Here is a 23115-nt window from a genome sequence, read left to right as displayed (position 1 = left end):
AGCCCATAAAGTGTTTAGTGCAATGCCTGGGTTTTAGTAAGCATCAAATAAGCATCAGTTATGATCATTACCATCATCTCCTAGGAGGCGGGCACACACTGAGTTATTGATAATCAGTTACTAAACTCCTAGCACAGCAGGTGGCTATGTGTGTGGTATGGTTTGAGTGGTACTGGGAAGTCCCTTCTGGTTGCCTTGATTTTCTAAAATTCTACCATATCATATGCTTTCAGTTAAACATTCCCCTCGCCAGGGATCCTTTACACTTTACAGAGCGTCCCTTCCTCCTCGGCATGGTTTAGTTTATTAGGTATACCAGTTATTTTCTTTACAGTGGGAACCTGAGAACAGTGAACATGCAAGGACTGGGATTTGTGTTCTCCAGGGAAAAGGGGTGGGGGACAGGGGTTCTGAAAGATGGTGAAAAGGTAAGGAAAAGGAGAAATTCTGCACAATCTCCAGGTTTGCCCTGCCATTCTGTTCCCCTGAGGTGTCAGAGCAGCTTCTTTACTTTCCCAGGGAAGAGTTTACAGAGCCAAGCCTCTGTGGTCCCCTGGGGCCTACACCCTTGCAATCTGCCGGACAACCAGGAAACAAGCCTGGCCCAGGGCGCCACCTGCTGTCTATCTGTCTCCTCTCCTGCACCCTGGGCTGGGATGGTGCTTCGGTCCTTTTGTACTAACCCATCCTTGCTCAATTACCAGCAGCCCTGAGCCCCGTTCTGCCCTTCTTTGTGGCACCAGGACTCCCTTGGTCTTGGAGCTAGGTGAGATACAAGGGTTTATTTCCTGGTGACCTTGAAGTTTGACGTCAGAGCCAATACTGTGGCAGATGGTGGGACCCGAGGCTTATTCCGTGATTAAAAGTCATTTCTTGGATCATATCTGTGTTTCCCAGTCTGGAGCAGTGGGAATACGGCCACCATGGTGACCTTGACCACGGGTGGAGGAAGGAGGGGAGAGGAGTGATTCACTGTGCATCTTCTCTGTGTGATACCAGCCTGAGGACTCAGGATGCGTTGGACCCTATTTTAGTCTCCGGAATTTGTCATCATCCAATGCTATCTTCCCCACTACGCAGAAGTGGAGAGGGATTGGGGGCAGGCCTCTGTCTCCAAGGAGACTGTGATGATGTCCCACTAGGGGCAATTTGGAAGTGGACATACTTAGAGGGCTGAGGAACGCCTCGGATTTGACCCCTGCAACTCCCGTGTTAGGGCCTTTCTCTTACCCGCTTTGGGGCTTAGGAAGACTAGCCAGCCCCTTTTTAGAAGGGGAAACTGAGGCCCAGAAAGGGCAGGGAATCCCCTTGGGTCACAATGTGCCGCCAGGAAGAGTCAGGATGGGCTGAATCCAGGATTACGCTCCCTTGGCTTTCCCTCAAAGCTCAGGAAGCCCCTCCTAGCTCCATTCTCCTTTGAGCTTTCCATCAAACCTGTCCTAGCGCCGGTGACCCTTTTGAACGCCCTCAGCGTCGCTGCTCCGAGACTTCCCCTTTAAGGCGCTCTTCCCCTTTAAGATTCACGGCGTCTTAAGGCCCCGCCCCTACAAACTGCTTTGCGCTGGGCAGCGACTGCGGCGCGGCCGCCACGGCCCCTTTAAGATCGAACCCCGCCCCTGGCTTCCCGCTCCCTCCTTTCCCCTCCCCCTTCAGCCCGCACCAGGTGCCCCGCGGGTCTTGCGGTGCGGCGCGCGACGGTGAGCGCAGGGTCCCCAGGGGGCGCGAGGACGCGTTCCCTGTCTTCCCCCGTCCTGGCCTGGTCCTCGCGGGTCCCGGGGGCGGAGCTGGAGCTGCGACTGGGGCGGGGGAAATGGGTGGTCCGGAGCTCAGGAGGGGTGGGCCGGGACACGCCGAATGCGGGGGAGGGGCTCAGGTGACTTACGGGGAAGGAATGGCTCCCCGCGGAGCTGGCCGGACGACTGGGGGGTCTGGGGGACTGGGCTTACGTTTTGGCGGCGTTCCCACTCTTCCTTACCCGTCCAATGCCCCGGTACAGCCCAATTGCGGAATTGTCCCCCTTAGTCCCCTGGGGTCCAGGCCCCTCTGTGGGGGGCGGCTGCCGGCCTATGCCGCCGCCTGAGACCTTAGTCGTGGAGGCCGCTGGAGAGGCCCAGGCTGAAAGCGGTGGCCTTTGAGGGGGGCGGCAGGAGGGCACCGGCCCCCTCTCGGACTCCTGGCAGAGGTGGGGGCCATAGCAAAAGGCACAGGGGTGGAGGGTGGCGAGTGGCTAACAACCTGGGACAGACGTCTGCCCGTCTCCCCCCAGACACCGGCTGAGTTGTGGGTTGGGGAAGGAACTGGCAGCGGGACCTCAGTTCCAAACCTTCTCTGCCCGTCAGTGAGCTGGCGGTCACCATGGCAATGCGGGAGCTGGTGGAGTCCGAATGCGGGGGTGCCAACCCGCTCATGAAGCTGGCCGGGCACTTCACCCAGGACAAGGCCCTTCGGCAGGAGGGGTTGAGGTCTGGCCCTTGGCCCCCAGGAACCCCGGCCTCTGAGGTGGTGAGTGTTCTTGAGGTAGAAAACTCAAGTGGTGGCATGGGATGGAGGGGCCCGATGAACACTTTGGCATAACTGCATTTTCTGTTGTGTTGCAGATAATAGTAGTTATCACTTAATGAGTGTTTACTTAACACTGTACTAAGCATTGTACATCTTTATACAGGTGACGGCAGTCATTTTGTAGGTGAAGAAACGGGCTCAGAGAAATTTTGTGACTTGCCCAAGGTCACTCTAAATGCTAGAGCTGGAATTTGAACTCAGATTAACTGAGTTGTGTTTGTGGACTTCATTACTGTACCATTTTGCTTCCCTTTCTTTTCTTAGGTCTCTAAGCCTTTGGGAGCAGCCTCTGAAGATGAGGTAAACATGCCAGTCTCTTCTGCCTCATTTTTCTTTTGTTGTGTTTTTACTTTAAACTTGGCTTATCTGCATTTCACTCTTTGGAGCTTCCTGACCAAATGAGATTTGCCTTATTTCTTCTCCTGCTTGTTTTTAGAAATCTATTCTTTGAGTATTTCCAAATCTGTAGTTTCTGTGTTTCCCTTTCCTCGTGTTTGATGTTAGTGTCTCCCGTTCATGGGCCCTATCTCTTGTTGAGTTCATTTCATCATCTTTCTCCTGGCAGTTGGTGGCTGAATTTCTTCAGGACCAGAATGCACCACTTGTATCCCGTGCCCCTCAGACCTTCAAGATGGATGACCTCCTGGCAGAGATGCAGGAGATTGAACAGTCAAACTTCCGCCAGGCACCCCAGAGAGGTGGGTCCAGAGTCTGGTGGGAGGGCAGATCACCATCTTCTGTGCAGATAGGACCAAGGGGGTTCCATATTTGGATGCTGCTGGCATTAGGGAATTGAGATGCAGAAGGAGACAAAAGGGACAAAGTGTTTTCATGTGCACTCTGGGTTCCTGAGGCATGATAGAATGATATGCATTTCTTTTTTTTCTTAGTTCTCTCTCTTTCTTTTAAGCTCCTGGTGTGGCAGATTTGGCCTTGTCTGAGAACTGGGCCCAGGAGTTTCTTGCAGCTGGAGATGCTGTAGATGTAACTCAGGATTATAATGAGACAGACTGGTCCCAGGAATTCATCTCTGAAGTTACAGGTGAGGCTTGTCGTGGGTAAACCTAAAGTGGTTCATATGGGGCAAAGTTCTATTCTGTTCCCCCAGTTCATCTTAGGATATAGAGCGATTTCAGCTTCTATAACTTTTCTGGACTCTTGACTCATTTCTGTAGGGCACTGAACCTGCTTTCCCTTAGGTGATAATAGGGAGTTATTGAAACTTAATGTGAAAGAGGGGACTGGGTTTGAACTGGGTAGGAGATTTTGGAGATTATATCTATGTATCTCTTTATAGCTCTACTTAAAGAGAGAATGTAAGAGAGGATGAGGAGAGAGAACACGAGGAGTTAGGTACTCTTTTGTTATCTGGAACTTTACTGCTGTAGTTTGGTGGTGAGGATCCACAGATTGGATGCATGGCAGTGTTGCTCGGGAAGAAATACTAAGCATAGCCAGTGGGATTCTGGCATTAAGTGCTCTTGAACAGGGACGCCTGGGTGGCTCAGGCGGTTAAGCGTCTGCCTTTGGCTCAGGTTGTGATCCCAGGGTCCTGGGATCGAGTCACACATCAGGCTCCTTGCCAGCAGAGAGCCTGCTTTTCCCTGTGCCTGCCGCTCCCCCTGCTTGTGCTCTCTCTCTCTCTCTCTGAGAAATAAATAAATACAATCTTAAAAAAATAAAAGTCCTCTTGAACAGAGTTCGGGCCTTGGAAAATGGAATTGTGTTCAAGGGCTTGAAGTATGAGGTCTTAGAGGGCAAAGACCGTATCCTGATGATAATAATAAAATTCATAATAATAGCCAATGTGTACTTACTATGTTCTAGGCTTTGTATTAAGTGCTTTCAGTGTATTATCTGTTTAATCCCCATGAGAATTCTTGAGGTAGCTACTGTTTTTATTCCCAGCATATAGATAAGAAAACAGGCTTTAAGATTAAGTGATTTGCCCAAGTTGATACAGTTTTGTAAGTGGTGGAGTTGGGATTTGACTCTGGGTTTGAATGATTCCAGACCCTGTGGGCTGAACCACGGTGCTCAGGCCTGCACCCGAAGCTCTTCAGGGTCCCAGCCTAGTTCTCCGTCTTTGAGAGTGTCCATGCTCATCCTGTCCTTTGGGATTGATTCTTCTCCCCCAAGCCTGTCTGATTAGGGGCATGGGGGAAGGACATTCTCTTCAGCTTTCCTCTTCCTCATTGCTTCCAAAGAGAAGCACTTGTTAGCTTTTTTCCAATTTAAGAAATTAAGAATAACAAGAGATACAAATGGACAAAGTTACAAAGATTCTAGACTCTCAGGGCATCCCCATCGTCATAGTTCTTGAACATTCCTGAGATCATTAATGGAACCTAATTGTTTTCTTCCGCCATTGTTTTTATTCTCTAAAAATAGGGCTTTCCGTCTCTAGGAAAAAAACCCCAAATCTAACAACTAAAACTCATCTTTAATAAAAGCTGTTGATCTCTTTTATCATGACTACCTTTCCCACCCGTAAGTTGGAGTTTAAGGTAGAATAATAGATATTCTTGGTTTCATTAATAGTACTTTGCAGTTTATAATCTTCATTTGGTCTTCACAGTTACACTTACCTTGTAGGTATTCCTTCCCCATTTTATAGATAAGGAGACTGAGATTTGGAAGGGTTAAATACTTTGTTCAAAGTCACTCAGTAACAGAGATGACATTTGGACTCCTGTCTTTCTGACTCTAGGCTCCATACTTAGAGCCATTACGCTATCATTGAGAATCTTCTTCAGGGAACTGCCTCAAGTGAAAATCTGAGTTGTAACAAACACCCTCCACCAGACAAACTCAGTTTTTCATACAAACCTTAGACTTAAATGCAATCTCCTTATCATAGAGAGACGACTTTTGTAATGTGTGGGCATCTGTCATTTTTGGGAACTCAGAAAAAAAAAAGTCATTGCTACTATAAGCATTGAGATTGATGAGATTTTTGTTATAATTACCAGAATTGCTTGCAATCAGTGAAATCTTCCTTAACCTGTAAATGAAAAACAACTTTAGAAAAATGTGTTGGACCTCTCTTACTTGTTAAGTCCTTTTTGGGAGATTTCTTCTGTTTTATACATTCTTTTGGGACTGTGCCTGCTTCATGGAGGCAGGGAGATGGAGAGCTGGAAAGGGAAATTGAGCTATTTGGGGTCTGCCTTCATAAAAATGCCAGTTGCAGTAGTTATTGCTTTGTATGGACCTTCAGTATTTATTGAATTGAGATCTGGGAGAAAGGAAATTAATTTTCTGATCATTCATTTTTTATTATCCTCATAATGTTTGTGGCTGATATTATATTGATGATACAGGTTACCTATTGCTTTATGGATAAGTAGACTTCAAGATAAAAGGAGGTTATATTTAAATCTTTATTATCTTCAAATCCCTGTTGTTATGATTCTAGACTCAAGTTTAAAAGGAGCCTTGACAGTTCATTTTTTTTCTTGTTTTAATGTTTTATTTGGAAATAATTATAGTTTCACTGGAAGTTGCCAAAAAATGTAGAGGAAAGTTCTGTGTATCTTTTACTGTTTTCCCAAGTGGTAATATTTTGCATAACTGTTAGTTTATGTACAGTATCAAAGTCAGGCAATTGCCATTGGTACAGTCCACAGAGTTTATTAAATTGTAGCAGTTTTACATGCCTTTGTGTGTGTTTATGGTTTTATACCACTTTATCATGTGTGTAGATTTGTGTAACTACCACCACAATCGAGTTACAGAATTCTTCCATCACCACTTGAAGCTCATTTTTGAGTCTGCTGTATTTCTTGATGCAGTCCACCCCCGACCCCTGGCCCTGAGTCTCCTGGGCCAAATAATTCTACATCTTGTGCTGTAGGGATGAAATACGTCTTTAAGGGGTTTTGAATTTAGACAGCCTCAGCTAACATGGTGTGTGAGGTTCCTGTGGTAATCTTAAGAGAGAAAGCTGCACTTTCCTCGGAAAGGCGGTAGGCAGCAGGAGCAGATGATAAGTGGCAATAGATCTCCCCCAATGGCAGCAGAAGAGGCTGTGGAAGAAAACGAGTAACCATCTCATTGCGATGTTTTCTACTTTCGGTATGGGTTTGCTGTGAGCAGACAGTACTGATAATAATAACTAACATTTGTTACTCTGTGCTTTATGTATGCATTATCTCACTTGGTCTTTGCAAGAATCCCTACGAGGTAGCTATTATTATCTCTATTCTATAGATAAGGAAAGGGAAACTTATTGGTGAAGTACCTTGCACAGTGAATAAGTGGTGTTGTTGGGATTTGAGTGCCCGGTAGGCTGATCTGGAACCTACATTCTTTACCATTGGGCTATTTAGCAAACTCAGAAACCTTTATGTTAGGTAAGGGTGGGAAATTCTGAGTTTTTGACTTTGGAGCTTGGGCTAGATGTGCCAAGGAACACACAATGAGAAACTAAGTAAGACAACATTCTGAATTGGGTATTTGGTATCTAGGTTGTTGGTTCTAACTCTACTAATTTATGTGACCCGGGATAGCCCCTTCCCGTCTGTAGGTCTTAATTGTTTCAATCTCAGGTACCCAAGTGGATCTGATTTTCTGTAAGAATTTCTCAAAAAATAGCATGAAGGCTAAATAGAATTCTTTTGGTCATTTCATTTTGACTCCTTTGTCGGAGCAGGTTCCCAATGCCAGAAAATTGAGGTTTGTGGCTAATATGGCCAAATACCAGATTTCAGATATTTGAGGATGAGTTTTCTCACCTCTGGGATTTTTGTCTAATCTGCCTCATGTCTCTTTTAAAGTCCAGATGCTTTGTATTTTTTCCATTGTTTCTTGTCCTTGAAAGGAGCATTTCACAGAAACAGTATTCTCTATAATCTGAGGAGCACTTGTGGCCAGAGTATGCTTCTGCAAAATCCTCTAGTTGAAAGGAAGGAGTGACTGGAGAGTAAGGAGGAGGGGTGGCTAGTTTTCAACAGAACGGGGCAAAGGGACCAGGAGGCATTGTAATGTCTACTTAAGTATTAAGTAATTTTTATTAATTATAATTAGGTGTATTTTGAGAGTCTGGGGATCCTTTTTTTTTTTTTCAGATTTTGACATTACTTTCTCAGATGTTGTGTTTACTTTGTTGAAATTGTTCAGGCAAAGTCTTGGTAAATAGAATAGACAGTTCTGTTACATATTTAATACTAAGGGGATGAATCTGCCTTCTCATGTTAAAAGCAATGACAGATCTTTAAACTGGGGACAAAGATAGGATGACCACTTCAGTGTTGATGTGGAAAGGTATGGATGCAGAGCAGAAGGAAAGCATACCGCAGGCTCCTGCCTTCTCTGTGTTTACTCATTCTTGAGGGCACCTTTGAACAATGTCTTAATGCTTTTGTTTTGTTTTAGTTTGGGTTTGTTTCCGGCCCCAAAATAGTACAGGACAAAGCCCTGGAGGTTGAGAAAGGGTTTGGCGCCCTCATTCCATCTGTTGCCTTGGTATGTTTATTATGATGTTGCAGTGGCACCCTTTGTCACTAGAGCTTCTGAGACAATTTCTAGAATTACACTTAAAAACATAGCCCTCAAAATGAATCAAAAGTGACAAGTCAGACTAGTGTTTCTTCCTGGGGTGGGGGTGCGGTCTGAGGGAGCCTGTAAACCTTCTGTGTCGTGATCGGGGTGGTGGTGATCTGAGTGTATTCATGTGTAGGAGTTAATAAAGCAGTACATTTATGTTTGGTACACTGTATGTACTTTCATGTTTGCATGTTACAGCTCAGCTAAAAAAATGGAACAGACATCCAATGAGAGGAGTGGACCAATGTATTTTTAAATTCTAGCCCAGCATTCTGCTTCTCAGATTCTCTAGGTAGTTATATTAAGATGAAATATGAGGCTTGTTTTCTTGGGAGAGGGTGAACTCTGTCAATGGAGAACGGACCAGAGGTTTGGTTAAGGAGCAGGACCTCTTCTGTTCTCCCTTAGCTCCTTACCAGTTGTCTGCAGTACCTTTGCAGAAGTTGGAGGCCCTAAGTGCCTGCTATTTCTTATTGAAGTCTCTGGCACTTCAAGCAAAAGGGTTTGGTCTATACTCCTTTCCTGAGTCTCCTCATTTGTTCTCGTTTCCAGCTCCGTAAACTTCCACCCCAGGCCCCTGGAAGTGGGTTGCATATTGAGAATTCAGTAGTGTTTTCTTTTGACCAGGAGTCTCTGAGGGATTCAGTAGGATCTGCTCTGCTTTGGCTTAGGTACGAGGGTCAGTTGAGTATGTGTCATACTCTTCCTTTCCCTGATCCCTCACTGAGCCCTGTGTGATTTCTCCACCTCTGCTCCTTGCAGATCCTTTGTCTGTGTCCCCTGCCCGCTGGGCTGAGGAATATTTGGAACAGTCAGAGGAGAAGCTGTGGCTGGGAGAGCCTGAGGGAACAGCAGCCACGGATCGCTGGTGAGTCCAGCTACTTCTTCCTGGATGGATCCCTGTGAAAGGAGTACTAGATAGTTTTTCCAGCCTCCCTCACCTCCTCCAACTACATTCTCAAACCCACTTGCAGTCCCCTCATTTTCTATGTTAAGGTTCCCACTTGTATTATTACCCCTAGAAATTTGTCTCAGATACAATTGAGTTAAGAATCCTAAATGTCCTAATCAGAAGTTCCTAACTTTACCGTCTGCACCCCCTCCCTCTTTACTTTGGAGGCTGCTACTGTATTCCTTCTCTCTACAAACAGGTGCTTGGGAATGGGAAGGATAAAAGAATGTAGCTAGTGCTTTGCCACTTCTGCCCAAGTGTCCTTTTTTAATGTAAATTGGAATTGTAGGTCTTCAATGAGAGAGTAGAGTCGTGTCACCCCCCTCCCCCCACCAACTGTGATTGCCATGGGCTGGGAGTAGGGAATAGTGTGGGAAGGTGGTGGCAGACTAGTGGGTGGAGCTAGTTTGTCCTTACCTGTTCCAGGTACGATGAGTATCATCCTGAGGAGGATCTGCAGCACACAGCCAGTGACTTTGTGGCCAAGGTGGATGACCCCAAATTGGCTAACTCTGAGGTGAGCCACATCCCACTGCTGCTTTGCCCAGCAGAGCTGGTCTTGGAAATCAAATACTCTTACCCCAGTTTAAAGAGAAGGAAATAAGATCCGAAGTCCGTTCCTTCCTGTCTGGAGAACAGAGACTTAGGATCCTGCTTCTTCCTTCCAACATTCTTTCCCTCATTTCCTTGCATACTAACCCTTTCGCTTTTCTGTGTCTTCTCAAATCTTTAAGGCCAGAAATCCCTTTCTTTTTGCTCTCGACGTTTTTCAGGGTCTTTAGCAAATCTTGTCTGCAGCTAGAGATGGTCAGGGGGAGGGGTAAGTGCAGGCTTCTCTTGGGCATGGTTGAGAGTGCACACCTGGAAGTCCTCTCCCAAGTGGCCTATGTGTGTCTCTGTGCCCCAGTTCCTGAAATTCGTGCGGCAGATTGGCGAGGGGCAGGTGTCCCTGGAGTCCGGTGCAGGGTCGGGCCGAGCTCAGGCAGAACAGTGGGCAGCAGAGTTTATACAGCAGCAGGTAGGACATTGTCACTTCCCAGTCCCACTTCAGAGCTGGCTGGTGCCCCAGGCCTTGGGTTCAGTGTTCAGTGGTCCCAGATGGGGAAGGGATTTTATTGCCAGCTTGTCTTGGTAGCATCCAGGTCCTGAGTGGGTGGGAAAGAGATTCTGAGACTGTTCTCAGAAGTGTCCAGGTTGCTGGTGTTTAGTGGGTGTTCAGTCAGTAGAAAGTTGGCGGTGGTATGACCATCCCTCTTTGTCACAGGGTACATCAGAGGCCTGGGTTGACCAGTTCACAAGACCAGGAAACACAGCTGCCCTTGATATGGAGTTTGAACGAGCCAAGTCAGCTATAGAGGTGAGAGCAGGTAGCACAGGAGACACCTCAAGGGAACACACTCCATTGGAGAGTTGGTGTTGGAACATCACAGATGATGAACATTGTATGCCATAGTGTTCCTGGACCCTCTGTGTCAGAACTGCTGGGGGTAGGGTGGGTAACTACCAAAAATGCAAATCCCAGGACATCACCTTCCACTGCAGAATCAGAATCTGGGGGTAGGATCTAGGAATCTGCATTTAAAAAAAGCTCTTCAGGGGCTCTTGGACCCTTTGAAATTTAAGATTTACTGCCTTAAGGGGTCCATCTGAGTGGCGCTGAGGGTGGGGTGGGGCGGTCATGATGGATCTCCTTTTTCTACCTGCCTTCCCTTCCTTACAGTCTGATGTCGATTTCTGGGACAAGTTGCAGGCAGAGTTGGAGGAGATGGCGAAACGGGACGCTGAGGCTCACCCCTGGCTTTCTGACTATGATGACCTCACGTCTGCTTCCTACGATAAGGTAAGAACTCAGTTCTCAGATGGCAGGGTTTCCTTGTTTTGTTGTTTCTCCTCTAATCCTGAATTTGAAGGGTACTTACTTTCAAGTAATGACTTCTTTGAGCCCCTTTCTATGAAAGAAAGTCTGAATCATTCCCTTGTCCCACTGTTCTTCAGTAATTGAAGGTATGCCTTATTCTTAGGACATGCAGATTAATAATAATAGACTGTCCTTGTCAAATAACGATAAGATGGTGACATAATACCTGTGACATAGATTTGCACATGATGCATTCAGAACACAGATGAAGGAGCTCTGCTTTGGAGGTTGATTTGAGAACATTTTTGAGGAGATCGGTAACTCCTAGAGAGTGGTAATTGGTAGACTATCTCTCTGTCTCCATATCTTAATATCTATTTACCTTTTTTAACTCACAAATTTATTTTAAATTTGGATCTGTTTCTCTAAGTACTGACCACTTGTGCCAATTTAGGGTGTTTGCAAAGAATTACATTAAAGTGTTAGGAAAATTTCCCAATAGTCATTGGTCAAAGATGATCTAATTTTGTATATAGCATAGACTTTGAAGCATACGCTATTTCAGAGGTATCACTGTAGAAAAAAATCTACTTGGAAGTTGTAGGGTATTTAGGGATGTGGTTAATAATTGAGCTTCTGAGTTGAAGCATCAGGTGGAAGGGAGAGAATTGTTGGGTTTTGAAAGAAGCAAAACAGGAATTGGGGAGGTGAGTAGCGATACCTCTTCTCAGCTCAGATCTGGTTGGGAAAGGTTTCTGGGGCTAAAACCAGCACCTGAGATGTAAAGCAGGATGCTGGAAGTAGATCTTGACATCAGGGAGCTGTGTGTGCAAAGATAAGGAAGAGTAAAATTCAAGAAAACTTTGAAAAAGTCTAGCATTTGAAAGCCAATGAAAAACTTAGTACTGGGAAAAATAGGATTTTGTTTACTATTGCAATCTGATTTTTTATGAGTTATCCTATTACATGTAATAGAAAACAGCTTACTTGATCCTGCCCTGTGTTTTGCCATAATAAGAGTTTCTTCTGTAGAATTCTGAGGAGGAAGAACTCAAGGAAATACCTGGAGATAATACATTTATTAATTTGTATTAGCAATTTGGTAAGTTGCATAGGTTCTATCAACTTACAAATGGCAAATTATAAATTTTAGATGAAAATTTCTGTGCTTTTGATAAATATAGACATAGCACTGATTTTATATGAGTAGCATTTTTTACTCTTATGTTAATGACTTGCTAGGTGGAATAAAATTTTTTTGAATAAAGTTTTTTTTAAATTTTATTTTATTATGTTAATCACCATACATTACATCGTTAGTTTTTGATGTAGTGTTCCATGATTCATAATTTGTGTATAACACCCAGTGCTCCATGCAATACATGCCCTCTTTAATACCCAACACCAGGATAACCCATCCCCCCAACCCCTTCCCCTCTAGAACCCTCAGTTTGTTTCTCATGGTTCATCTCCCTTGAATAAAGTTTTTAATTCAAAACTTAATGTTTTTAGATTCTTGAACCCTATTTGATATCATTGATAACTTGAGATATTGCAGATTTAGAACTAGAAATATTTGTATTAATGTTCCACAGAAATGTGCTATACTTTGTTGCTCACTAATAATGAACAATACAGATTTTATCTGGCTTTGTGCTATTACTGAATTATATGTCAATAGTGCTTTTTTTGTTTTTAAATGTGAATCTGACCCTGATTGTCCTATAAATTCATGGGTCTCTGAAAACGCTATTTTTTACTGGATGGTCCTTAAATTTTCAAGACAACTTAACATGTGTAGCTCAAGCAGATAGTGTATCCTTTTAGCATAAAGGAGAAGTTTCTGTGATGGGCAGACTCTTAGTAGTGATCCTGTTTTTGCTGTGTGATCCTGTGAGATTTTGGAGTAGACCAGACAGTGGATCAGACCTAATGACCGGCTTAGATGAGACTTTTTAGGTTGCAACAGCGATCATAAGCTCGTGCCCCATTCTTTGGTGGGCTGTTGAAGCTTCCTCCAGCATATTCTTGTTCCTATTTCTGCAGGTACTCTGATTGTGAAAAATTCCTCTCTGATCAGCAATTGATAAAACAGCAAGGAGGCTAGACAGCACAGACGAGAGGGCACTTAGAGAACATTGTGATTGCAACCTGATGGCCTTGATGTGTTACATTGTCTTTTCAGGATAATACCCATTTTATGAAGAGTATTTTATGCTTTTTGGTAATAAGACTTGGGTGAATATTCTCATTTGATGCTCTCAGTAGCTCTGAGAAGCAGGAATTAATTTCATTAGGAAATTGTGTTACGGATGACAGTGATCTCTCTTTCCTACAGGGTGGCTTAAAACATGGATTGATAATAGATAGTAGTTGAGATTGAATGCGGGGGGATTTATTTCCTGGAAACTGATAATCTAGGGTAGGGGTCAGCAAACTATGGCCCGCAGGTAAATCTGGCCTGCCACCTGTTTTTGCCTGGCCTGTGAACTGATAGTGGTTTTAACATTTTTAAATGGTTGAAAAAAAGAGAAAAGTACTGTGACATGTGCAAATTATATAAAATTCAAGTTTCAGTGTCCATAAATAAAGTTTTATTGGAACACAGTCATACTTATTTGCTTACCTATCTATGGTTCCTTTCTCTCTCCAAAGGTGGAGGTGAGTAGTTGTGACAAAATATTTATTTATTTATTATCTGGCCCTTTACAGAAAAGGCTTGCTGATTCCTGGTCTAGGGTCATTTTCTATCTTCTAAGTTTTCATATTGTACAGAGATATCCCAGGCACCTTACCTATTCTCACCATGAATATACTTTTAATACATTTATTTTTAATCCATCTCCTATTATATGTCTTGCTTTTTAGACTTCCATTGTAATTATCTAATTTCTGTTCATCACAGATAATTTATATCTGATGACTTATCATGGTTTAGAACTTGGCTGTTTAGATTTAAGTGTTTCCAGTTTTTTAGCAGGTCCACAGTAATAATGAAAAAGGGCCTCGCTCATGTCTGTATTATGTGTGGTTTCATTCTTATGTGTCCTTAGCTCTATTTAGAAGGGCTCTGCCTGGTATTTTGCATCTTGTTTTCATTCTGGTATATTGTTTGTGTTGGTAACCATTTACTCCCCAAAAAGAACATTTTATTTGCTTGTCCTAGTGACTCCCATTTTACCTTATTACCTCTTTGCCCAACATGAAATAGCAGTAGGCAAAGCTTTGCACGTAGCATCATAATTCTTTCCTTAAATGAGAAATCCTCAGCGAGAAGAGAATGGTGTTTTTCTGAAACATATTCTGCCATCAGGATTTTGGGATCTAGCTTTCATTTACTATCAGATAGAGATTAATATTAGTAACTTTTAAGAGTGCAATTAGGGAACAACTAAGATTTTCAAAGTGCTTCAACACATGTTATCCAGTCAATGCACACAGTGATTCTGTGAGCTAGGTAAGAGTGGCATCTGAGTGGTAGGGCCTCTGACTCCAAATGGCATTTCCATTATTCATTTTCACACTGTTGTAGAAAAATAAGTGCCCTTTGAATAGCTAAGGAGAGCTTATCTCATAAGATAAGATCTCATAAGATCTGCTTATCTTAAGCAGATCCTGTAAGAAATGTGTTCCGTCCAGTGGTGAGAATCAAGGATGTGGAAATACAGGCCTTTAAGGACTTCCTAAAATTAGCTTATTCTCAGCATGGATCAGAGTTTGTAGACTTGCTTAGCTTTTCAGGAGATAGCAGCATGAGCATGATACTGAATGGATTTACTGTAGTCATAGATGATCTCCTTTCTAATATGGAAAACTTGCCAGCATTTAATTCAGATACCTTTTTGGAGGTCTTCAACTTCTCCACCTCTGTCTTGGTTGTCATCTCCCATTCCTGCTGCTTTGACTGTGATGGCTCTTTCTTAGACAGGTTTTCACTTGGCTTCCTTTCCTTCTAGGGGTACCAGTTTGAGGAGGAGAACCCCCTGCGTGACCACCCCCAGCCTTATGAGGAGGGGCTCCGGCGACTTCAGGAGGGGGACCTGCCAAATGCTGTGCTGCTCTTTGAGGCAGCTGTGCAGCAGGATCCTAAGCACATGGAAGTGAGTGACTCATTACTCTGACTTCATATTAGAGACGGCTTCCATCAGTTTTGAGGGAAGCCCCACAGAGTAGTGCAGATAGATTAGGGCCTGGGTGATGGCCTGGGGTGGGGGAGTAAGAGTGAGATGGTGAGTGGAAGAAGCCAGAGGAAGGGAGGTTGGAAAGGTGAAGGCAGGAGTAATGGAATCTGACACCTTCTCTCTAGGCTTGGCAGTATCTGGGTACCACCCAAGCAGAGAATGAACAAGAACTATTAGCCATCAGTGCACTGCGGAAGTGAGTACATGAAAGGTGGGGTGAGGTGGTTCCCGGGCTCTCTAAATAGCCTTTTTTTTTTTTTTTTAAGATTTTATTTATCCATTTGACAGAGAGAGACTCAGCAAGAGAGGGAACACAAGCAGGGGGAGTGGGAGAGGGAGAAGCAGACCTCCCGCGGAGCAGGGAGCCCGATGCGGGGCTCGATCCCAGGACCCTGGGATCACGACCCGAGCCAAAGGCAGACACTTAACGACTGAGCCACCCAGGCGCCCCTCTAAATAGCCTTTAGAATGATAGGATTCCAAACCCAGATCCTTGTCTTCTTTCTGATCACTAGCAAGAGTGTTTTCTTGTGGTGAAGCTCTTAAGGTTTGGAGTGAATTGGAGATATCTGGTTCCATTCCTCATCAGCTTTTAATTTTATATGTGGGACCCTCACTGATTCCTTGGCTGCTAAAACATTCCCCTTCTCATATCTGTAATTTTTTTCAATAACTTCCATGTAGAGGATTCCTCTGTATCTTTAATCTGAGGGATTTGACAGGTGAGGCCGTTGTGACTCTGCATTCATACCAGCTCTGCCCACCTCTGTCCAAACAGGTGTCTGGAGCTAAAGCCTGATAACCGGACGGCACTGATGGCGCTGGCTGTGAGCTTCACCAATGAGTCCCTGCAGCGACAGGCCTGTGAAACCCTGCGAGACTGGCTGCGCTACACACCGGCCTATGCCCATCTGGTCGCGCGCGGTGAAGAAGGGGCTGGGGGGCCAGGACAGGGCCCCAGCAAACGCATCCTGGGGTCTCTGTTGTCCGAGTGAGTGAAGGATTCCTGGGATGATAGATGGTAACCTGAGTTCCAGTAGGCGGAGGGCCTTGATTTTGGAAGCTTGGATGGATTGAGACTCAAGGACCTCAGAGTGGGATGGGAAACCCAGGATGCATGTGAAGGAGGTCTGCATTCTATGGTGCAGTGCTGGGATGAAATAGAAAAAACACGTTTCTAAAGTGAAATTTGAGAGTAGGAGGATAACTGATAGATTGATGAATCTTGGGGATATGAGTGACTAATTAAGGATTTGTTTTGGAAGGGTAGGAATACAGACACATCCATCCACCTATTTTTGCATGTTTTTTCTTTCCTATTTATGCAGCTCCCTATTTCTTGAAGTGAAAGAGCTCTTCCTGGCTGCTGTACGCCTGGACCCCACATCCATTGACCCGGATGTGCAGTGTGGCTTGGGAGTCCTTTTCAACCTGAGCGGGGAGTATGACAAGGCGGTGGACTGTTTCACAGCTGCCCTCAGCGTTCGTCCCAATGTGAGCCTCAGGGGAGGAACAGAAATAGGACGTGATTGCATCTTATTGAAGGATCATTTGTTGGGACCTTCGGGGTCCTGGGAGCTTCCGTTCCATATACTGATTGCCTTGGGAGAATTGGGCAAAGAAGGCTGGGAGTACAGGGTCACCTGGACTGGACGGCGGGGAGTCTGCATGACACGAGAGCAGTTACACTGTGTCACGCAATGAACAGCTGAGGAGAAAGGAAGGGATAGTAACATGTATTAGCTCAACAGAGTGGTGACCCGGGGAGGAATGGGTGGAATTGGATCGGAGCCTGGCTCTTGTCTCTAACCCTTCTTCATCTCTGTTCCAGGACTATTTGCTGTGGAATAAGCTAGGGGCCACCCTGGCCAACGGAAACCAGAGTGAAGAAGCAGTAGCTGCGTACCGTCGGGCCCTTGAGCTACAGCCTGGCTATATACGGTCCCGCTATAACTTGGGCATCAGCTGCATCAATCTCGGAGCTCACCGGTGAGAGCGTCTATTGAGTAATTAACGAATGAACTCTTTCTCCCTGCCTTTGACCCTAGCTCCTCATTCTCTGATCCTCTCTTTGACTAACTGGCCCCAGCTATCTCCCCATGCCAGCTGACCTGCCTCCTTCCAGTAATATTCTGCTCACCAGCTCTCATTCTTCTTCCCAACAGGGAGGCTGTGGAGCACTTTTTGGAGGCCCTGAACATGCAGAGGAAAAGCCGGGGCCCTCGGGGTGAAGGGGGCGCCATGTCGGAGAATATCTGGAGCACCCTGCGTTTGGCATTGTCCATGTTAGGCCAGAGTGATGCCTATGGGGCAGCCGATGCCCGGGATCTGCCCACCCTCCTAGCTATGTTTGGCCTGCCCCAGTGACAGTGGGATGGGCTGCCCTGTGAGTGTCTGCTTGGAGGGGTCCCTGCTCTGGATGTGACTCCCTCTCCCCAAATGGGCCTACTAAGGGGGTGGGCTGATGATCACAAGCAGCATGGCCTCTCAGGAGCTGCCTCAACATAGGGGTGGGTGGTCTGTGTTCTTCCTACATCACTGTAGGAAAATGAGCTGTGTTGTCTCTGAGTCCCTTGGTAATTCAAGGGTTGGACAGCCAGCTACAGATCTCTCTGCTCATCATGCCCTTTCTTGGTGCTGCTTTTTGGGTAGGACCCAAAGATATAGGGTAACTGTTGTCATCAGCTGCCATTTCTGATAGGGTCTACCACATTTGTAATGTCTGTCCCTCTCCCACTTACTGGGAACTGATGATAGTACAGCTTTCTTGGGCATTGTGTGTGGCAGGTTCTTCTAACGTGCACCTCTGTGATGACTGTGTCTGGGATGGGATGTTAGGAGTTGGCCTGTTGGGTTGAAATGTTGCTTTGGCTCAGCAGAGCTGAGTTTTGATAGGGGTCCTCATCGTTCTCTTGCTCCTGGACCCATCCTGGTTGTAGCTCAGAGTCTTTGGGTACAATGCTGCATGCGCTATTGCTGGCATCATTATTGAGGGGTCCTTAGGAGTTGCTGGGGTCAGTTGTACAGAGTGCTTGTGTGGGGGGTAGGAGGATGGCATATTTGTGGAATGAACCTAGAAGGGACCAGATAGGGTCAGATTAAGGGCTCTGTTTTGGGGCCTTTGGTGGGAGGACAGAGCAGGTGGGCTGGGGGTGTGGTGAGTGCAGCCAGCCCTCCTCTTAGAAAGGCCTGCGAGTAGGAATTGAGTTAACTCTTCTAGAAAGTTGGTTCAGAAATGACAGTCTTGCCAAATTCCTAGCAAAGAGGCAGTTCAGTGTTACCATAAGCCTTTTGTTGTACTTCTTGAAATGTTTCTAGGGGAAAGCATTGAAAAATCCCCTTCCCCCATATTACCTCCACAAAGTGAAGATTGAGGGAGCAGCTTGGATTCTTCTCAACTGTCCCGTGCATGGGGAGATACACCAACCCCCAGAAATGACTGCTAAGCCTCTTGCCTTGTCTTCAGTAGCTAATGATCAGAGAAATTTTTTTTAAACTACCATGGTCCCAAGGTTCCATCCTGAAATTTATTTTTCTTTGTATGAATATGTGTAAATGATTTAAAAATAAAACTGTATGAATAAAGTTTGTATGAAGAATCAATGGAACTGACATGGGTGTGAGTTCTGTCAGGTGTGAAGTTGGGGTGTAGGAGGTGGGTTGGTGTTTGGAGGATTGGTATTTAACGGTTTTCCTCTTCTCTCTTCATTTCTCACATTTGGTATATTGATTACCCATCCATCCATCCAGTAACATTGAGCACCTAATATATGCCTGGGACTGTGAATAAGATGGACAAGGTCCCTGTGTTCTTGGAACTTAAAAGTTTAGCAGGAGAGACCACTGGTCAAAATCATGTATTTTTCATACTTGTGATAATACTATAAAGGGAAATAATGGTGTGTGATATAATTGGTATTGTTTTCATTCTGAATTACGGTAGTTTTTCCAATGCTTGTGCTTTCTAAAAGTTTTCATCTGGCTCTCCCTGGTTTTATTAGGAACCGTATCAAGAGTCATATAAAGATGGGTATTGATCCCGGGGAATTTTTTTTTTTTTTTTTTAGAGAGAGAGTGCAAGCAGGAGGGAGGGGCGGAGGGAGAGGGAGAGAGAGAATCGTAAGCAGGCTCCACGCTCAGCATGGAGTCTGACGTGGGGCTTGATCTCATAACCCTGAGATCATGACCTGAGCCGAAACCAAGAGTTGGATGCTTAGCCCACTGAGCCACCAGGTGCCCCTATCCTGGGGAAAAATTTTAAAATATAAACAAGTACTTATATTTGGAGATAAATGTCCATGGCCATGTTAGAATTGAATTAAAAAAAATGTCTAAAAGGGAATTAGTAAATTATCCAGATAGTGAAATATTTAGCTATTCCATTTATAGGACAATTTTTAATGACAATAAATGCTAACAATGAGAAAGAAAAGGTTGGCAAACTATTTACAGGTTGTCTCAAGAAAAACATGCAATGAAAAGAGACTAGGGAAATACCCCATTATGCTAAAAGTGTGATCATGAGTGATTTTTTTCTCCTGCTTTGTTATATTTCTCTGTAATTTTCAATTTTTCTTAGTGCATGGGTAATAGTTTCATAGAAAAACCCAACAAAACACCATGGGGGCGGGGGCGCCTGGGTGGCTCAGTCGTTAAGCGTCTGCCTTCCGCTCAGGTCATGATCCCAGGGTCCTGGGATCGAGCCCCGCATCGGGCTCCCTGCTCCTCGGGAAGCCTGCTTCTCCCTCTCCTACTCCCCTTGCTTGTGTTCCCTCTCTCACTGGTCTCTGTCAAATAAATAAATAAAATCTTCAAAAAAAAAAAAAAACCCACCATGGGGGCGAAGAGAGGGGCATCTGTTGTTGCCACCTGGGTGATCTTGGGACAGCTGTGTCCTAGGTTCTGAAGGGCAGGCAGGCAAAGCCACAGGCCTGGCTGTGGGTGAGGCAGGCTGAGGCAGCAATTTCTACAATGGCTTGAGAGTCGAGCTAACTTCTGGTTTCACTGAAGTCTCCAGGTTTACCTGCTTTGCCTGCCTTTGGTGGCGTGAAGTTGTCCAAGAGGATGCTTTTCTTGCATGGCCAGGGCTAGGCAGCTCTTGAACCCAAATCAAATCCAGCTGATGGTTATTGAGCCCCTATCATGTGCCAGGTGCTGTTGGGCACCAGGGATACCATTCTCAAGGCAGACAAGGTCCCTGTTCTCATGGTTTACATATGAGTTGACTGAGAGACAGAATATACAAGTTAAAAAGAAAATGCCGGGGCGCCTGGGTGCCTCAGTCGTTAAGCGTCTGCCTTTGGCTCAGGTCATGATCCCAGGGTCCTGGGATCGAGCCCCGCATCAGGCTCCCTGCTCCTCGGGAGGCCTGCTTCACCCTCTCCCACTCCCCCCTGCTTGTGTTCCCTCTCTCACTGTCTCTCTCTCTCTGTCAAGTAAATAAATAAAATCTTAAAAAAAAAAAAAGGAAATGCCAGTTAGTTTACGTATTATGAAGAAATCAAAATGGCACATTGCACTAGAGAGTAAAGGGGAGGGCTTGCGAGGCAACACTGTGCAGTCAGGAAAGGCCTTTCTCATGAGGTGAGCTCAGTGTCTGGGAGGAGCCAGCGCCACGGAGGTTCAGGTGGAATCCTGGCCCGGGTCCCAGGGGCAAATAGGAAGCCTGTGATCTGAGGGTAAAAGAGCTGTCTGTGCACCCTAACAGGAAGAAGGCTGCAGTGTAGAGGAGAGGAGCAGTAGTAGGGCAGTGGGTAGAGGGGTGGTCAGGAGCCTGGCAGGAATGCTCTTTTCGATTATGGTGAAGAGTCTGAATTTTATTCTAAGTTCCCCAGGAAATCACTGCAGAGTTTAAACAGAAAAGTGATGTGATGTGATTACGTGTTAAAAGACCATTCCAGCTGCAGGGTAAAGAATGGATGATGGGGTAGGAGGCTGGGGTGGGTTGGAGCTGAAGCAGGCAGACCAGTTGGGCAGGAAGCCCACTGAGAGATGTTGGCTTAGTCTAGGGTGGAGATGGAGTGCAGGGGAGGGATGGATGGATAGCATGTAGATGGAGGAAGTTGCACAAACTGAGTATATATTTTGTAGGTACAACTGTAAGACTTGCCGCTGGATTGGATGGATGTAGAGGGTGAGGGAAAGAGATGAAGGATGACTCCTAGGTTTTTGGCGTGAGCAATTGCAAGAACAGTGATGCCCTTAACTGAGAAGGGGAAACAGTGGGCAGAGCAGGTTTGGGAAAGCAAGTACGAAGCTCTATACTGAACACATTAGATTGGAGGTTGAGATCTCAAAAAATAGGTATCAAGTAGATAAGGTGGATATATAAGTCTCAGGGGGAGAAGTCGGGGATAGATGCCTAAATTTGAGTCTCGTTTATAGAGATGGCATTTAAAGCCCTGGGACTGGGCAGGTTGGCCTAAAGGGAGAATGTAAATAAAGGGTGTGGAGAGGCGCTGATTGATTACCAGGCTGTTTGCTCTGTAGGATACAAATCTGTTAAGGGCGACCTTGCTAAAACACAAAAACAAAAAAAATGACTTGGAGGTCTGCAACTTTAAAGAAACAATTTAACTTTTAACCCAAGTGTTTCTTTTTCCAGGAGGAAGTGTAACTGGCAGATGATCTGTGTGTTCATTTCAGTAAGACCAGGGCATTCTCCCCCCATAGGTAAACGGATGGGAGCTGAATGATTAAAAGCCTTCTTGGGGGTGGGTGGGAGGATGGGTTAGCCTGGTGATGGGTGTTAAGGAGGGCACGCTCTGCAGGAGCACTGGGTGTTATACGCAAACAATGAATCATAGAACACTACATCAAAAACTAATGATGTAATGTATGGTGATTAACATAACATAATAAAAAAAATGTTTTCAGATGATAAAAAAAAAAAAAGCCTTCTTGGTGAGTGAGGGAAATTGAGTGAATGGCCTCAGAACCTTGTCGCTGACTCCACAATCCTATCAACAAAGCAGACAAGCAGGGAAGCACACCAGGCACCCTCTTCTCTAACTGGAGCTTGCACGGGTCCTCCTTGAGGCTCCTCTGTATTTTGTCTTTTTTTTTTAATTAAAAAAATTACTTTTAATTGTTAATTTAAATTAAATTTAAAAAATTTTAGAGCAGTTTTAGATTTACAACGAAATTGATAGAAAGGTGCAGAGATTTCCCACATGCCTTCTGCTCCCCCACAGGCATGGCCTCCCGGTTCACAGCATCACCCACCAGAGTGGGACTTTCTTTTCTTTTTTTTACCAAGGATGAACCTATGTTGACACACCATAATCATCCAAAGTCCATAGTTTACCTTAGGGGTTCACTCTTGGTGTTATGCAGGCTATGGGTTTAGATAAATGCATAATGACTATATCCATCATTGTTGTATCACACAGAGTATTTTCACTGCCCTAAAAATCCTCTGTGCTCTGCTCATTTATGTCTCCTCCACCCCCAAGTCTGACCTTTTCATTGTCTCCATAATTTTGCCTTTTCCAGAATGTCATAGAGTTGGAATCATACCATATGCAGCCTTTTCAGATTGGCTTCTTTCACTTAGCAATATGCATTTAAGGTTCCTCCATCTCTTTTCATGGCTTGATAAGGTCATTTTTAAAATTTATTTTTATTTTTATTTTTTTATTTTTTAAATTTCTTTTATTTGACAGAAAGACAGCGAGAGAGGGAACACAAGCAGGGGGAGCGGGAGAGGGAGAAGCAGGCCTCCCCCCGAGGAGGGAGCCCAATGTGGGGCTCGATCCCAGGACCCTGGGATCATGACCTGAGCTGAAGGCAGACGCTCAACGACTGAGCCACCCAGGTGCCCCAAGGTCATTTTTTTTTTTAAGCGCTGAATAATATTCCACTGTCTGGATGTATCTCAGTTTGTTTATCCATTCACTACTGAAGGGCATCTTGGTTGCTCCCAAGTTTTGGCAATTACGAATAAAGCTGCTATAAACATTCATGTGCAGGGTTTTGTTTGGACAAAAGTTTTCATGTCCTTTGGGTAAATACCA

At 45.0% G+C, this 23115-nt stretch overlaps 1 protein-coding gene across 8 annotated transcripts; it reads left to right on the top strand.

Annotated features, from left to right (window-relative positions):
* Window positions 1-1541: 1541 nt before the first annotated feature.
* On the top strand, window positions 1542-18703 carry PEX5 (peroxisomal biogenesis factor 5). 8 transcript variants are annotated; one of them, XM_054507202.2, is made up of 16 exons: window positions 1542-1697; window positions 2340-2502; window positions 2827-2862; window positions 3128-3260; window positions 3473-3604; window positions 8872-8977; window positions 9488-9578; window positions 9969-10079; window positions 10326-10418; window positions 10806-10901; window positions 14876-15019; window positions 15226-15296; window positions 15879-16091; window positions 16429-16594; window positions 16932-17089; window positions 17266-18703. In XM_054507202.2, the coding sequence occupies exons 2-16, from the start codon at window positions 2356-2358 to the stop codon at window positions 17465-17467; spliced, it is 1899 nt and encodes a 632-aa protein (XP_054363177.1). In that variant the 5' UTR covers window positions 1542-1697; window positions 2340-2355; the 3' UTR covers window positions 17468-18703. The 8 variants fall into 8 exon arrangements, with proteins under 8 accessions (XP_054363177.1, XP_045729877.1, XP_054363178.1 ...); XM_045873921.3 differs by having other exon boundaries at window positions 10782-10901; XM_054507201.2 differs by having other exon boundaries at window positions 1554-1697; window positions 2267-2502; window positions 10782-10901.
* The last annotated feature ends 4412 nt before the right edge of the window (window positions 18704-23115 follow it).

Source organism: Mirounga angustirostris, unplaced genomic scaffold (assembly GCF_029215605.1).
Source record: "Mirounga angustirostris isolate CCGP_5_RB_7025 unplaced genomic scaffold, mMirAng1.0.hap1 SCAF_5, whole genome shotgun sequence".
Taxonomy (NCBI): domain Eukaryota; kingdom Metazoa; phylum Chordata; class Mammalia; order Carnivora; family Phocidae; genus Mirounga; species Mirounga angustirostris.
This window is presented reverse-complemented; position numbering and strand designations above follow the sequence as displayed.

Bases quoted from the DNA above. Each gene is read 5' to 3' on its own strand.
- PEX5 (XM_045873921.3), top strand. From the start codon at position 2,356: ATGGCAATGCGGGAGCTGGTGGAGTCCGAATGCGGGGGTGCCAACCCG. The intron at 2,503-2,826 runs GTGAGTGTTCTT...TTCTTTTCTTAG, and splicing joins GAACCCCGGCCTCTGAGGTG to GTCTCTAAGCCTTTGGGAGC. The intron at 16,595-16,931 runs GTGAGCCTCAGG...TCTCTGTTCCAG, and splicing joins CCCTCAGCGTTCGTCCCAAT to GACTATTTGCTGTGGAATAA.